At 40.4% G+C, this 13,934-nt stretch overlaps 1 protein-coding gene across 1 annotated transcript; it reads right to left on the reverse strand.

The window, feature by feature from the left end:
- Nucleotides 1-685: 685 nt before the first annotated feature.
- On the reverse strand, nt 686-5,746 carry LOC133883590 (deSI-like protein At4g17486). The gene is made up of 4 exons (XM_062322964.1): nt 5,361-5,746; nt 2,396-2,683; nt 1,147-1,230; nt 686-997 (listed from the first exon to the last, which is right to left on the reverse strand). Exons 1-4 carry the CDS (start codon nt 5,506-5,508, stop codon nt 882-884), a joined length of 636 nt encoding a protein of 211 aa, XP_062178948.1. The 5' UTR covers nt 5,509-5,746; the 3' UTR covers nt 686-881.
- Between the last annotated feature and the right edge of the window lie 8,188 nt (nt 5,747-13,934).

Genomic DNA, 13,934 nt, shown 5'->3' on the forward strand with positions numbered 1-13,934 from the left:
TTGAAGTATCCCCTGATACTATTACAGTATCTCCTATTTTTTTAATCTCCAGCAGCTACTATATTTCCTACCTTCTATTACTCTCCTCCTCCCCTTAGATCAACACCCATACTCTATAAACAGTGATACGAACTCCTTTTTGTATCAACAAATTTGCCGATCCCGACTTCCACTGCTTTCCTGTATCACCGGAAAAAGCAACTTTGCCTCCTCCGCTAGAGACATGCGGATGACAAGAAAAGCAAAATCATCAGTACAGTGATACGGCTCGCCAATACCGCTCCTGCTGGAGTTGGAATGCCCCACTGCATGAGAACAATTTGTTCTTAAACAAGACCCATACAAACCTATGGACATGTTTGGCAACTAGCCGTAATCCTTTGCAACGTTTTCAGGAGGCCTTCATCAATGGGCCTCAACTGGGCTATTCTGTTACAATGTGGGATACCAGTCCACTCAAATTAGTTAATTCAAAGAGAATTCAAAGCAATGGAGATATGAACAGATCAAAATCTCTTTCCGAAAAAAAATAAACCAAAACCATGCATGCGTTATACGGAGTAGTTTCCAGGACTAAAATACCATTCTTTTATCTTGCATTTTTACAGAAGAATTCAAATAAAGACTACACGCAGGCTGTAGATCTCAGGCTACAGAGGGCAGTAAGGTATTGTAGTGTTGTACAAGCGGAACGAATGAACTTAATCGTGAATATGGACCAGCCACTGAACGTTACAGAATATCAGAACAGGAGGGGCTCGTTACATTTTATATTACAGAAATTACAATGTACACAATGAATGACAAACTGCACATTGAATGTTGAAAGCCATTACATTTAGGAATACAGAAAGAGCTCATCGCATGGCTTCAGCAGACTATCACCTGTGAACCTCTTTTACAATTGAATCTTCACCAACAGAAGATGTTGGAAGCATGTGTTTCTCTTCCAAGTCATCATCATCGAAGTCATCATTGCTGGTTGTGTTGGAACCATCTAAAAGTCAAGAACAACCATAAGACATATAGCCACGAGATTGGGCAATATTAAGACGTATTGGCATGATGTATGACAACAAGAATATACATAATATTGACCATTATGAATAGCATGATCAACCACCAATGAGGAACACCAGTATCTACCTGAGAAACGACAATCAGTTAGATGCTTTGTCTCAGTCGACTCCAACCGCATGCCCTCTGGTAGAAGACAGTTGCAAAAGGCGCCTGAAAATAATTTGGATTATCCTCCATAAGAAACTACGCATACTATAATGCATTGTTTTTTTTTTCAAGATGTGATGTCTCCTTGCAATAGAACAATACAGAACAGAAAGTGTTCATGTTTTGACATGAACCTACATGATGATAAACCCTGGGATGCTTATAGCCACGTGTTTCATTTGTAAGTGGAAGATACTGGCTTGAAATTTTATGGCTTATTTCTAGTTGTTTCTCTCATGTGGCCTCAGTGCCTCACATGCACCATGAGGAAATCATTGGTATCTGGTCAATATCCATTATCAGAATCTCTGCCAAAACAGATACACAGTGTGTTGCATGGGGCAAGGATAAATTGTTATGAATGACTAGAACTATCCTGTATGAATCACACATTTATCTTTAAAATAAAATCCACCTGTTCTGTTGGGAACTTGCCATCTTTCCCCAGGAACTAACTAATTCTGCTAGCAACTGGTGAAGTATGGTAGAACTTTTAAATTCCAGAATGGATTTAGAAATTGTGTTCTCGATATATTGAATAAGATGGATGCCAAAAAGTCAATAGCATGTTGATCATAGATTTGTATAGGGTCTTGAATCATAAACTGGATCAAAATTAATGTGGCATTCACATTTTAATCACATTTGAGAGGGTATTATTAAACATTTTTCTAGTTTGATCATTCAATGATGTTCATTGGTGCAGCCAATCCTTTCTAGTTTTATGCGCCTCACGTCACTCCGAATAATCCACGTACTTTATGAAGCCATCTCTCTACCTGTCAATGTCAACAGGTGGTACTTAGGCATAAAATAAAATCTGATTATTCAATCCCACACTTGCTCTCGACATATAAAAAAGCAGCACAAAACATCCTTTCATGCTATTAGAAACTACTACTACATCCATTCAGCCTTAGCATATGGCCATCCTCTGATGCTCAAGATACAGTTTCCTAGCACAAAACATCCTTTCATGCTAGGAGACAGAACTCGAGATACTACAAGATGAATTTCTCTGCCGGTTTTCCCTGACCAGTCCTCAGGCCAATGGATAGGCTTTCTTACAAAATTATACACCAAAGTGATATTGTGATATTCTGCTTGGCAGTAATATAATCATTAGAAACTTTGGGACAATAATGTAAAACGAGCACATGTTTATTACCTAGCCTAGCGAGTCGATTAACCCAACCAGGAATTGTCTTTCTTGTCAATCTGATGCTAAGATCATCCGTAAAGTGGTTACAGTTCTTGGAAATGAGGTGGTAAGTATCTCCATGATAATCTGAGGCCATTCTCTGAATAAACTCTCGAAATTCCAAGTGATTCAGACTAGTATGGCCTATGAAAATTGAACACCTGTATATGAACCCCGGGCAGCTCTTTGGTTCCACCTCAAAAACCCCACTTGAGGGGTGATCATGTGCTCCAAAACTGTACTCCGATCCATGAACTGTTCCCCACAGAGTAACATAAATCATAAACAATTTGCACGCTTGGATAGAAATAATAATAATACATAATGATGGATTAAATGTTCTAAACACAGCAAGAAAAAAGTTCACTTGGAATTTATATCGCTTATGGCGCGTGGCATGGCGACAACATACACTTAGAGCATTAGGTGACAGAATATGTTCTATGTATATAAAAAGGAAAGGAAAAAAAGAAAGAAAAGAATAATACCCTTATAAAATGGACTGCCCCAACCCACTAATTCGGCCCATGGAATCCCTTAGCACATACCCCTTCCTTGCCCTAGCAGCCACTCTTCTTTACCCCAACAGCGCCACCTCCCTTCTCTATCGTCTCCCTCAAGCTCTCACCCTCAAATCGACCGCCTCGTCTCGCCCAGCCGCTCCGCCTCCCCACTCCCTCTGCATCCTCATCTCCGACGCACGACACCCGACACCACCGTGGCTCCTCCCTCTCCGACGCACAACACCCGCCGCCTCATTTTCCTTTCACCCACCAGATCTGCCGCTCACGACCGCCGGATAGGGAGGGCAGGCAACGGCTCGGCGGTGGGTGGCACAAGGAGGGTGGGTGGGTGGCTCGGCGGAGAACGGGTGCCTGGATGGGGAAGTGGGCGGAGAGTGACTGTCTCAGCGGCGGCAGCGGATGCCATACACGCTCACGCTGTGGCGTCGGCATGGCGAGAACCGGATTTCCGCCACGCCGATATGGCGACGATACTGCAACACCATGACAACTATGGATACATGCATTTCAGGGAAATCTGTACAGGAATGCTAGAGAAGGAAAGAGTTGATCGGTTGATAGCAGGACAGTTAGTCTCTGCACTATTTCCTCTATTCCTAATAGATCAACTGTACTACCTCCCAGATTTACTAGTTGCTCTACCTGGATCAAAATCCCCAATCTTCATAAATTTAACTATATAGCCTCAGAAACATATGAAGGCACTGGAAAAAAATTGAGTCGGTGGAGAGAGATATTAATAATATCTATCATGGGCTGTTAGCACATCAGATGGGTAATTAGGGGGGATGCTTTCTAGAGAAAGATGAGCATCTGAAGGGCTAACCTCGAATGCTCAAATAACTGTAAATTGGATTACAGGTCGAGAGTAAACACTAACTAGAGTGGCAAGACTTTTCAAGTTGCAATTCGAAGCAACCAAAAAAAAGAGCATTTTGCAACAATTGAGAATCATCTGGGAACAGCATTCCACTGAATGAATTTCACAATAATTAAATAGAAGTAGGATCTTAAATAATATATACGATATGGTTCCAGCAATAAATAAATGCAAGGGTCAGTTCGTAATTTTTTAACTATTACTTTATTACTGAATAGTTGCAAGAGAAAAAAGTGTCGTTTCAGTATGCATACAATTGAACCTTTTATGCTTTGGTTATCAATATCTCTATGAATAATTTTGAGAATAAAAATATGAAAACGGCACATTTGGATTTATCCCAAAAAGTACTTTCATATATATGTTTTTATTGGTATAAAAATATTATAATGGAAATTAGTGGTCGAGATTATGCTTTGTTGATCGTGTCAATGTCTCAAACAACACCCGTTCATGACTGGATATATCATATGCAAAGATTAAATTGCTCAGGCTCTTTCTGAGAGAATGTGCCCATAGGCTCCATAATTCTCAAAGAAGGTTGCAAATGTCAAGCCAGGGTTCCGTCTAAAACACTACCGGTAGACTGTGTCAGTTAGATAGTTGCAGGTTCAAACAAATGCTGAACAAAAGACATTACCGACAATGAAAAAAAGGTGATGTAGTCTTTCATGACACGCAATTCAGGGCTCCTTCAGACGTTTCACCAAAATTATAAGAACTTGTAGAGCACACTTTCAAGTGACTGCTCTGAATTATAAGACTCTCTACTGACAACACAGCAGAGGTCCATTACAACAACAACAAAAAACAGGTAATTTACTATAATATCAAGTAGCCACCACAATTTTTTTAACACACAAAATCTAACTCTACAAGAATCGATCATACTTCACATTCACAACAAATGTGGTATAGCCGTATAAGTAAGCTCCAAAGAAACATTTCGAACTGGGATTACCCCATTTTCCATTACTGTCATAACAGAAACCATATATGTGTACAAATAAGCAAATTTGTTCAAAAGTGATAAAGTGCAAATAAGGTATCTTCCTAAATTTAATGAAAAAGGGCTCCATAAAGAAAAACGAAAGGATCTCTGATGCTATCACCAAAGCAGCAATTGACATGTCTAATATCAACGATAATCTTAGGTTCTACCATATTGGAAACTACACAACGCTTACACAACTGGGAGATGGCGAACATTAATTCTGCGACTGTGATGCAAAGGATTTGGGCCTTCCACTCCCCGTAATCTGAATCTGATCCTACCACCATGTGATCTAGAAACCTTTTGCCATTGTCAATTCGCATAATAATTACCTAAGAGAATCCAAGATCTAGCTGATACCCTCAATAAGCAACCACTCCTAAAGGGAACTCGCCTTTCTGTACAACAAAAGCACGGATTCCGACAAAATCGTATCGAATCATCAAACGATAGAACGGCACGACTTCCCCACAACCCATTTCTCTCGAGCCCAACCAACCCTCTCCCGTCGGACCTCGAGCTGGCGGCTCTCACCTTCGACGGCGGAGTGGAAGATGCCGAGCCCGCACCAGTGGAGGTAGTTGTTGAGCGGCGTGAGGTCGTACACGTTGAGCACCACCGGGTACGTCGCCACTGCCTCCTGCCTCCCGGCCGCCGCGCCGACCGAGGCCGCCCCGCCCATCGGCCACCGCCCCTCACTCCGCGCGGAGATCTCCCGAGCTTCACCCGCCGGGGACCGACCCACCGCGCTGCCGCCGCCGCCTCCGCGCGAGGGCCTCCCGGGGCGAGCGCTAGGGTTTTGATCTGGAGGGGGGAGGCGAGATCGCGAGGGGCGCTTGAGCTGTGGAGGAGAGAGAGAGAGAGAAATGGAAGGAGAAGACGACGAGTCGACGAGCGGAACGGGTCGGGGAGCGTGTTTCGAAATACTTTTCGCACGCTGGTGAGGGGAGGGTCGCGCGAGGGATGAGCCACCGAGTGGTGGGGTCATAAAGTTGTGGGGTCTAAATGGCATTGGACGGGTCAGTGGCTCAAAATCGGACGGTGGTCGGTGGGGACAGAGCTCACAGGAGGTCTGACTGGTACGTGGGACCGAGTAGGGATATGAAGGGATATTTGTTTTACGGAGGGATTTTCGTTTTAAAAGGATTTTTATGGTTTTTTTTTAATAGGACTCTGCCTCATTTCTCTTTACGAATCTTTTCGAGTATAAGTTATTGAAGATGAGAGAAAATAAAGAGAACTAGAATGGAGAGAGAAATTAAGAAGAAAACAAAATAAATAGAATATAGTTGGATGGTCTAACATTAGGATATACTCGATTGGATAGTCATTTTTTTAGTTTTTTCTTAAAAAAGCTAAAAGTTATTCAAATGGTTGGCTTTTTGCACGTTGGTGAGGGGAGGGTCGCGAGAGGTATGAGCCACCAAGTGGTGGGGTCATATAAGTTGTGTGCTCTAGATGGCATTGGACGGGTCAGTGGGCTAGAATCGGACGGTGTTGGTGGGGACAGAGCTCACATGAGGTCTGACTGGTGCATGGGACCGAGTGGGGATCTGAAGAGATATTTGGGTTGAATATCATAAGACCATCCTAAGGGAGTCTCTTCATAAAGGTATTTTCGTTTTTTCAGCATTCTAACGGTTTTTCTTCACGGTTTTCGTCACGAATAGATTTTCAAGGTCATTCCCTTCAGAACGGGATTCTCTCTCATTTCTTTTCACGAATCCCTTCGAATAGAAGCTGTTAGAGATAAGAGAAAATAAAGGAAACAAAAACAGGGAGAGGAATCAGGAAGGGAACGAAATGAAGGGAATAAAGTTGGGATGGTCTAACATCTTCAAGGATATACTCGTTTGGATAGGTTTTTTCAGTTTTTCCTTAAAAAAGCCAAAAGTTATCCAAACGGTTAGCTTTTGGTCTCGGTTTCTAGTGACTTTTAGCTGGTTGAGAAAGTGGATGTGGCTGAAATAAACTAAAAACTGAGAAGTAGGTTCTACATGGCTTTTCTGGCTTTTAGATGTGCTGAGAAGCTAAAAGTTTATTATAAAAGCTAACAACCAAAATTCAACCGTCACAGCTGCTTCCTCAGTTAGCCAGAAGCTCTGAAACCATAGCCTATCCAAACGGGTCCATAATCAACTTGAGGACCGAGCTCGGTTGCTTTCGTTACAGTGGCGGGAACAGCCAGTCGGGAGTTTGATCCCTGGTATCAACTCATAAGCCTCTTCGGGGTACGTATCCGTGTGCGCGTTAGCGAGTTTCCATATATTTTTGTGTGCTTAGGGCATGTGTGCATGTGTTGGGAGTGGATGTATAGTGTGAGTGGGTTATGTGTGTTCTTATTTATAATCTTCTTAAAAAAATATAATCAATTTTTAAGCTATAATAGATGTTCATATCATCTATAAATAGCATCATAGATAATTCCTCTAATGAACTAGCTATAGTATGCTCTTCAAATTTAATATAGACACATAAGTAAGATGACATCAAAATTTTGCATGCATCTTAAAATGCGTTATAGAATGATTACTAATTAGTATCTAGTTTTCCTCTGTACTCTCTTCTTTTCCCCACATTAAAAAAGGCTGAGGTGGATTTCTTATAGCTAGTTGATTGTACCTTATTGGAGATGGGCTTAAAGTGCAGCCATGGTTTTGCCGTGAGATCTGTCATTCTTTCCTTAAATGGTTGAGTTCACTTGCTTGGATCATAGGTTTTTTATAACCAATTCTACTAAAAACATACATGTGATGTACTAAGTACTGTCATCCATGTTTTGCCATGCTAAGTACTGTCATTCAAGTTTTATAGCGAAAAGTTTGATGTATCTTTTATAGCAGAAAATATATATCGTTTTAGCATTCTTAACCTTTTTTAAAATGTATGGCATCTTATAATTTTTAAGTAATTTTATCTCTTTTCTTCCTCCCTTGCCCTACTAAATAAATGTTGTCACTCTCATAAATAAATGAGATGTATCTTCTTAATATATTATAAATGAAGAGTAACAAGGTCATTTGATTCACTTTCTTAATTCTTATATCCAACTTTAAAACATTGTACATTTGTGATCGGAAAGAGTACAAAGCATAAAACAAGGCATTTTTACATTATGTACACGTGTAAAAAGGTGATGAGCAATGAAACACTCTAGGTGTGTATCACGGAAACCGATTGTCATGCCCTGAACACGGGCCCATGCAACAGCCGCCACATAATTATAGATTAAAAATCCAAAATCATATTAAAGCAAAAATAAAACTTACATATAGCAACAATGGTTTATAGAGTAACTAGCGGAAGCTTTATTTATACGAAAAATCATAATTTATATGGTTAAGGGTTTGCCTATACAACTTATTTTGATGTAAACAAAATATTTAGTATGGTACTATTAGTGTCACCCAAAATTTCCCGTGCATATTCCTAGTCGTCGGTGTCTTGATCAGGACCTTCAGATTATGCGTTTAACACTGAAGGTAATTATGAGTTTAAAATACTGCAAGAAACAAATTACATGCAAACAATCTCTCCAGTAACATTAAACATCAATTTCCTATTATTTCTTTAATTAACTCTGTAAAGATTATCAAATCATTAATATCACATCGTGACCCACCACGATGAGATCAGAGCTATAGCTTATCTACTAACTGTAGTATCTTAATGGGGTACTGATGATCTAGATTAATACTAATACTAATATATAGTATGTGAGAATATGTGTGTACATGTGTGAAGAAGACTTGAGCTGGTGTGTGTATGAGTGAAGGAGCAAGGGGCCATCTCTATTAATAGCCATAATTAACTTGGCCCCTATGGAAATCAAAATTGGCTGCTAGCTGTTACATAGGTCGTTCGTCAAGTAATCGGCTCTATCCATATCATGTGCTTCATGTGGATCAGCTGCTTGGCCATAGGATCGATTAAACTATGGGTGGTGTAAGATAAAAGTATCAATGACAAGTGGACCATGGAGTAAATAATATGTAGTAATCTAGTGGCTAGTGGAATGTCGACCATAGAAACTATGTGTTGCATAATAACTTTTACCAGTTCAGTTGCATGCAAGGAGACGGTATACTGATGTTGCGTGGAGGATAGGTGAGAGTATGAATGGTCACACAGATACACACTTTAGGATTCTCAAATTAAACGTATTGGCACATTATTTAGAACATTGATAGCACAATGTTATAATATCTATCACACATTATTCAGAACATAAAGCACATGTATTTATATATCACAAAGGTTAAGAACATCATATAGATGCTAATCACATATTATTTATAACATATAAAGCTAGCTAGCTATACATCATTGATCGATAGATGTCGTATTCCAAAAGGATGAAATCATTGATATTATGTCAACGTTGTCTTCCAAAAAGATGAAAAATGATCGACAAACTTGGGTCGATCGACACCATCTTTCAAAAAGATGAGATGATAGGCATCATCTTAGCTTCCTGCGTTTTAACACAATGTCAACCCAAGCATCATCTTCAATTAGTAGCTCATAGTTATCTGGATCTAGCTGCATCTTGACTATCTCAAGCATGAGCCAGAACCAGACTATGTTGCTACCAAATTGTCAGCCATGGTTCAATAAAAAATGGGCATTCAAGCATGTCTTGCAATTGGCAAAAATATCTCCATTCTAACAAACAACAATGGAGAAAATTCCATCCAGTAGAATAAAATGGAGAACGTGATTGACGATGTACAAATGGTTGATGGAGGGGGTCTTCACAACAGTGAAGAAAACGACGTCCACCGGCCGAAGTCGACACCAAGCATCCATGCGCAAAGACATCATAGGGACAACCCTATCCTGCCACCTCCTGATTGACGTGAATTGTGTCATTGTAGATCTACGATGGAAACAAGGTTGTGCCATCAGTTACACAGGTCAAAGCAATGAAAACCTAACAAACTCTAACTAAAGCACGAAGGGAACCATATGATACTCACATCGGCGCAGAGAAAGGGATTCGGCCCCCGCCAAGATCTCACTTCTCCAATGCTGATGGCGAGTGAGGACGCTTCTCAGTGCAATGGAACACTTGGATACGACGAGTAAGAAAGAATAGCATTCCTTATCACTTTATATTGAGGGGAGACAAGGGGTTGCACGTGTGGGAAGCCAAAAGAGCCTAGGGAGATGAGCGAGTTGTGTGTGTGGAAAGCCAAAAGAGTCAGGGTAGACGGGCGGTCAAATTTGAAAATATTTGTGGGTCTTTAAATACAGATGAATGTTTATAAAATTCATCTATGTCTATCGAATAGACACAAATAATTTTTTCTAAAAACCCTATGTGTCTGTATGATAGAAACGGATAGATTTATAAAAACCGTATGTGAGTTCATTCATACCTAGATATCTATCTTGATATAGACACGTCTATCTTAGAAACCATCTAAAAATATTTTTGTCTGTGGTGGGTCCTAAGAAACTGTCTGTGATATATCGTTTGCTTTCAATGATTCTGTGATAATGAAGAAACAAACCTATCTACACGCACCACTACTGTCGGTGGATGAACACCGCGAGCAGGGATCCTGAGGGACCCCCTTTGAGATTTGGCCGGGGGGCTGGTCCTGGAACTACCTCGTACGCGATGTTAATGCGAATGGGACTTAGGCAGGATGGATCGTCAGCTAGTAGAAATGAATGCACCAAGAATTTAGACAGATTCAGGCCGCACGGAGGCGTAATACTCTACTCCTGTGTGTCCAGTATGTTTTCAATGCTCTTCTCCTTTCCTTTTTTCCTATCTCCCTCCTCAAAGTGCTTTCCCCCCCCCCCCCTCTTATCTACCGGGGGGAAGCCCTTCAGGGAGTACCCAGAACGAGGGCACAAGTTCCCGTAAATAATAAATGAAAAGTGACCACCATTGGTCAGTTGATGTTACAGAGGGTTGAAAATACATCCCTCGGACGGTTCCATCGGTCTTCGCGTTCCAGCTTTAGCAGGCACAGGGGCGCCCACCGGCCAGCTTCTGAGTACTCTCTCATGCCCATTTGGTCAGAGTAGGTCTGATGCGGTCTGATGTGACAGGGCGATAAGCCTCGTGCCCATCAAAGATATCTTCAATCCGTCTTTTCTTCATGAGCCCTGTGAGGGGACATGCGATGGGACTCATCGTATTAATTGTGCCCACACCTTCCTGCTAGGTGGCGGTAGGGACTGGCGTATTCAGTACGACAGGCATGGGGGAGAGTGGTTGGATGTGACCGTCCACGCTCCCCATTAAATACGGCATCGGGCCTCCCACCGACCGACACCTCATCGTGGAGTCCCTGCGGGGTCCACCGGTATGGAGCTTGCTGGGTGCTCGGGGACCAACTGTTCTTGGCCCCAAGCACCAGCTCCCGGACCTTACTTCCCTCGGGTCCTCGGGACTCTCTGGGTGCGCGGGACCACCTGTTCTTGACCCCAAGCACCCACTTCCTGACCATGCTTCCCTCGGGTCCTCGGGGAGGTGGTCCCCGAGGGAAGGTGCCATGTGGCACCGCGCTATCCTAGCCTCGGTACTCGAGAACCCCCGGATCCCATATCACTGACAACTACAAAAGTAGTACTTAGTGTCTGCTCAAAAACACCATCAGTGATGATTTTTGAACCGACACTGATAATCATGGATTACTCAGCACTGATAACCATAGATTATCACTACCAATTATACAACCGGTACTAATAATCAGTATCAGTACCGGTTCATAAAAGAGAACTAGTACTGATACTAACACTATCAATGCCGATTCTTATTACCAACCGACGTTGATACATATTAAGAGCTAAAAAACTCACATTTTAGAAACAAAAATGATTTTAACTAAAATGTAGTAGCCTTGTATATATAGCTCAATCCAACATATCTTGTACACATGTTACAATAGATGTTACAACAGACACCACCTCAGAATCTTGTTCTTGTTGTAGAATTGATAGAAAACGTACATCTAGTACATGCCTTTTTTTTTAGTAATTCTTTTGTTGCATTGTCATCTAGAAAATAGTCTTCTGTTGCACAATCTACTGTTGAGTCTAAATATGTAGCTGTTGCTAGTTGTTGTTCACAAATTCTTTGGATAATTGCTAAACTTAAAGATTATGGGGTTAATTTAGAGAATATTTCACTTTTCTGTGATAACACTAGTGTTATAAGTATTGCTAAAAACTATGTGCAACATTCTCGGACTAAACACATTGATATCATATTTTATTTTCTTAAAGACAATATTGAAAAAGGGAATATTGAACTTATGTGTATGGATACTAAACACCAATCTGCATACAATTTCATAAAACCTTTGGATTCTTCTTGTTTTACTTTTCTTTGAGGAAAACTTGGTGTTATTCATCTAATGGTATTGTTTTGAGAGGAGATCTTATATCTTGTAGCTTGTCGGAATTTTAAAATGAGAAAACAGTGAAATATGATGAGCATCATATCTGACACGCATGTGACTTTTAAAGCCAATGCTTATGATATATGAGAGTTTTTACACCTTTATATCTAAATATGTAGGATGTAGTTTTTGTCATGACTTTCTAAATCGAATGACAATTTAAATTAAATCTTGTCATGGTTAAACTCTCTTGATTGCTTTAATCTTTGGTAAAAAAAAATGCTATATGTGAAAGACTCAAAGAAATGAAAAGATACCGAATAATAGTTGATAGAAAAAAGATCAAGGAAGTATGTACTATCACGCTTCTTCTTTACGAGATTGTTTATCATTGCACTTTGATATGAACTTGGAAGAAGTCGTGTATGACCGTAACCATTGTCTTAAGCTTCTGATTGTCTTTTTGATATAGGCTTCGCATGGTTGGATAGAATAAGGCTAATGGCGCATATAATTCCTTGCAAAATAATATAAGACGTTATTGATAGTACAATTGGTATCTTGTCACATATGATTTCAATCAAAACAATGTCATACTTTTTGTATCTATGTTTTTGATAGAATATAAATTGAGGATTCAAGTAGTTGAGATTGCGAGACCATGCCTTGCAAATAAATCATTAATTATACTTGATAAGTTGTGCTCACACTATATTTTTGCATGTATAGACGAGTTTGTGTAGATATTATTGATAGTGTAGCTTGGTCAAGTATCTATTATATATGTGGTTGATCTATGATGCTCATTATAATAAAAAAACAATTCTCTCTTTTGAATTTTTGATGAAATCATTGCCAAAGGGGGAGAAACTTGTTTATTCGGGAGAATTTTTTGGTTTTTCTCAAAGGGAAAGAGATTTTCTATGTTGAAATTATTTCTTTATTTTTATTTCATTTTACGTTGATTTTAAAATCAAATCATGTATATTAAGAGGTTGCCAATGTTCACATGAGCGTTGCCAATGTTTTCATCAAGGGGAAGATTATGAGATCATGTGATGAAAATTAGTTTGAATAATGAAATTGGAAGAGCAAAGTTGAGTATGCTTATGTTAGCATAGATGGTTTGATGCGCTATCTGAAGTTGGGTATGCTTATGTTAGCATGTTAGTTTTGCTTAGAGTTTGCATGGTGTTGCGCAAACTGATGTTGAGTCACGTCGGGAAGGACTTGTGCCCGTACTAGTTTGTTGTTTGATTAATGTGCAGGTGTTGCTCGAAGGCAAACATGGTCAATGATAGATTGACAAACTAAGTTCAGGGAGGAACTGAGGTTCAGCGACTAGGTTCAGGATGAACTGAGGTCGTAGTGATCAAGGTTGTCATGCGGGACGTTTGGGCTAGTAAACAGTGTACGTGAAGATAATGTTGCAGGTATGCGACTATATGCGTTGCGGGAGTGCAAATGTGCGCGAGATCGTGGGTAACCAGATGATGTGTTCGAATGGTAGAGTCATTCAAGTACATGGCTAGGTCAGGTTGCGATCTGACAGGTTGGGAAGTCCAGTCACATAAAGAATTGAGTGAGGGTCGGAGTTGGACTAGAGCACGAGTTGAATTCAATTATGGGTGGACGTGTTTTGGTATGGTTTGTGTCAAGGTAGGATACGACCAGGCTGTTTCCAAACAAAAGACAGTTTGGATAGCTATATATTGAGAGGGTCTCAGTTAGAGTAAGGAGGACCAAG

The sequence above is a fragment of the Phragmites australis genome, chromosome 10, assembly GCF_958298935.1.
Source record: "Phragmites australis chromosome 10, lpPhrAust1.1, whole genome shotgun sequence".
Classification (NCBI taxonomy): domain Eukaryota; kingdom Viridiplantae; phylum Streptophyta; class Magnoliopsida; order Poales; family Poaceae; genus Phragmites; species Phragmites australis.

Coding starts and splice junctions, on each gene's coding strand:
- LOC133883590 (XM_062322964.1), bottom strand. CDS start 5,508: ATGGGCGGGGCGGCCTCGGTCGGCGCGGCGGCCGGGAGGCAGGAGGCA. Junction 2,684..5,360: donor CTTCCACTCCGCCGTCGAAG/GTGAGAGCCGCC, acceptor TGTGGGGAACAG/TTCATGGATCGGAGTACAGT. Junction 998..1,146: donor AACTGATTGTCGTTTCTCAG/GTAGATACTGGT, acceptor CTTGACTTTTAG/ATGGTTCCAACACAACCAGC.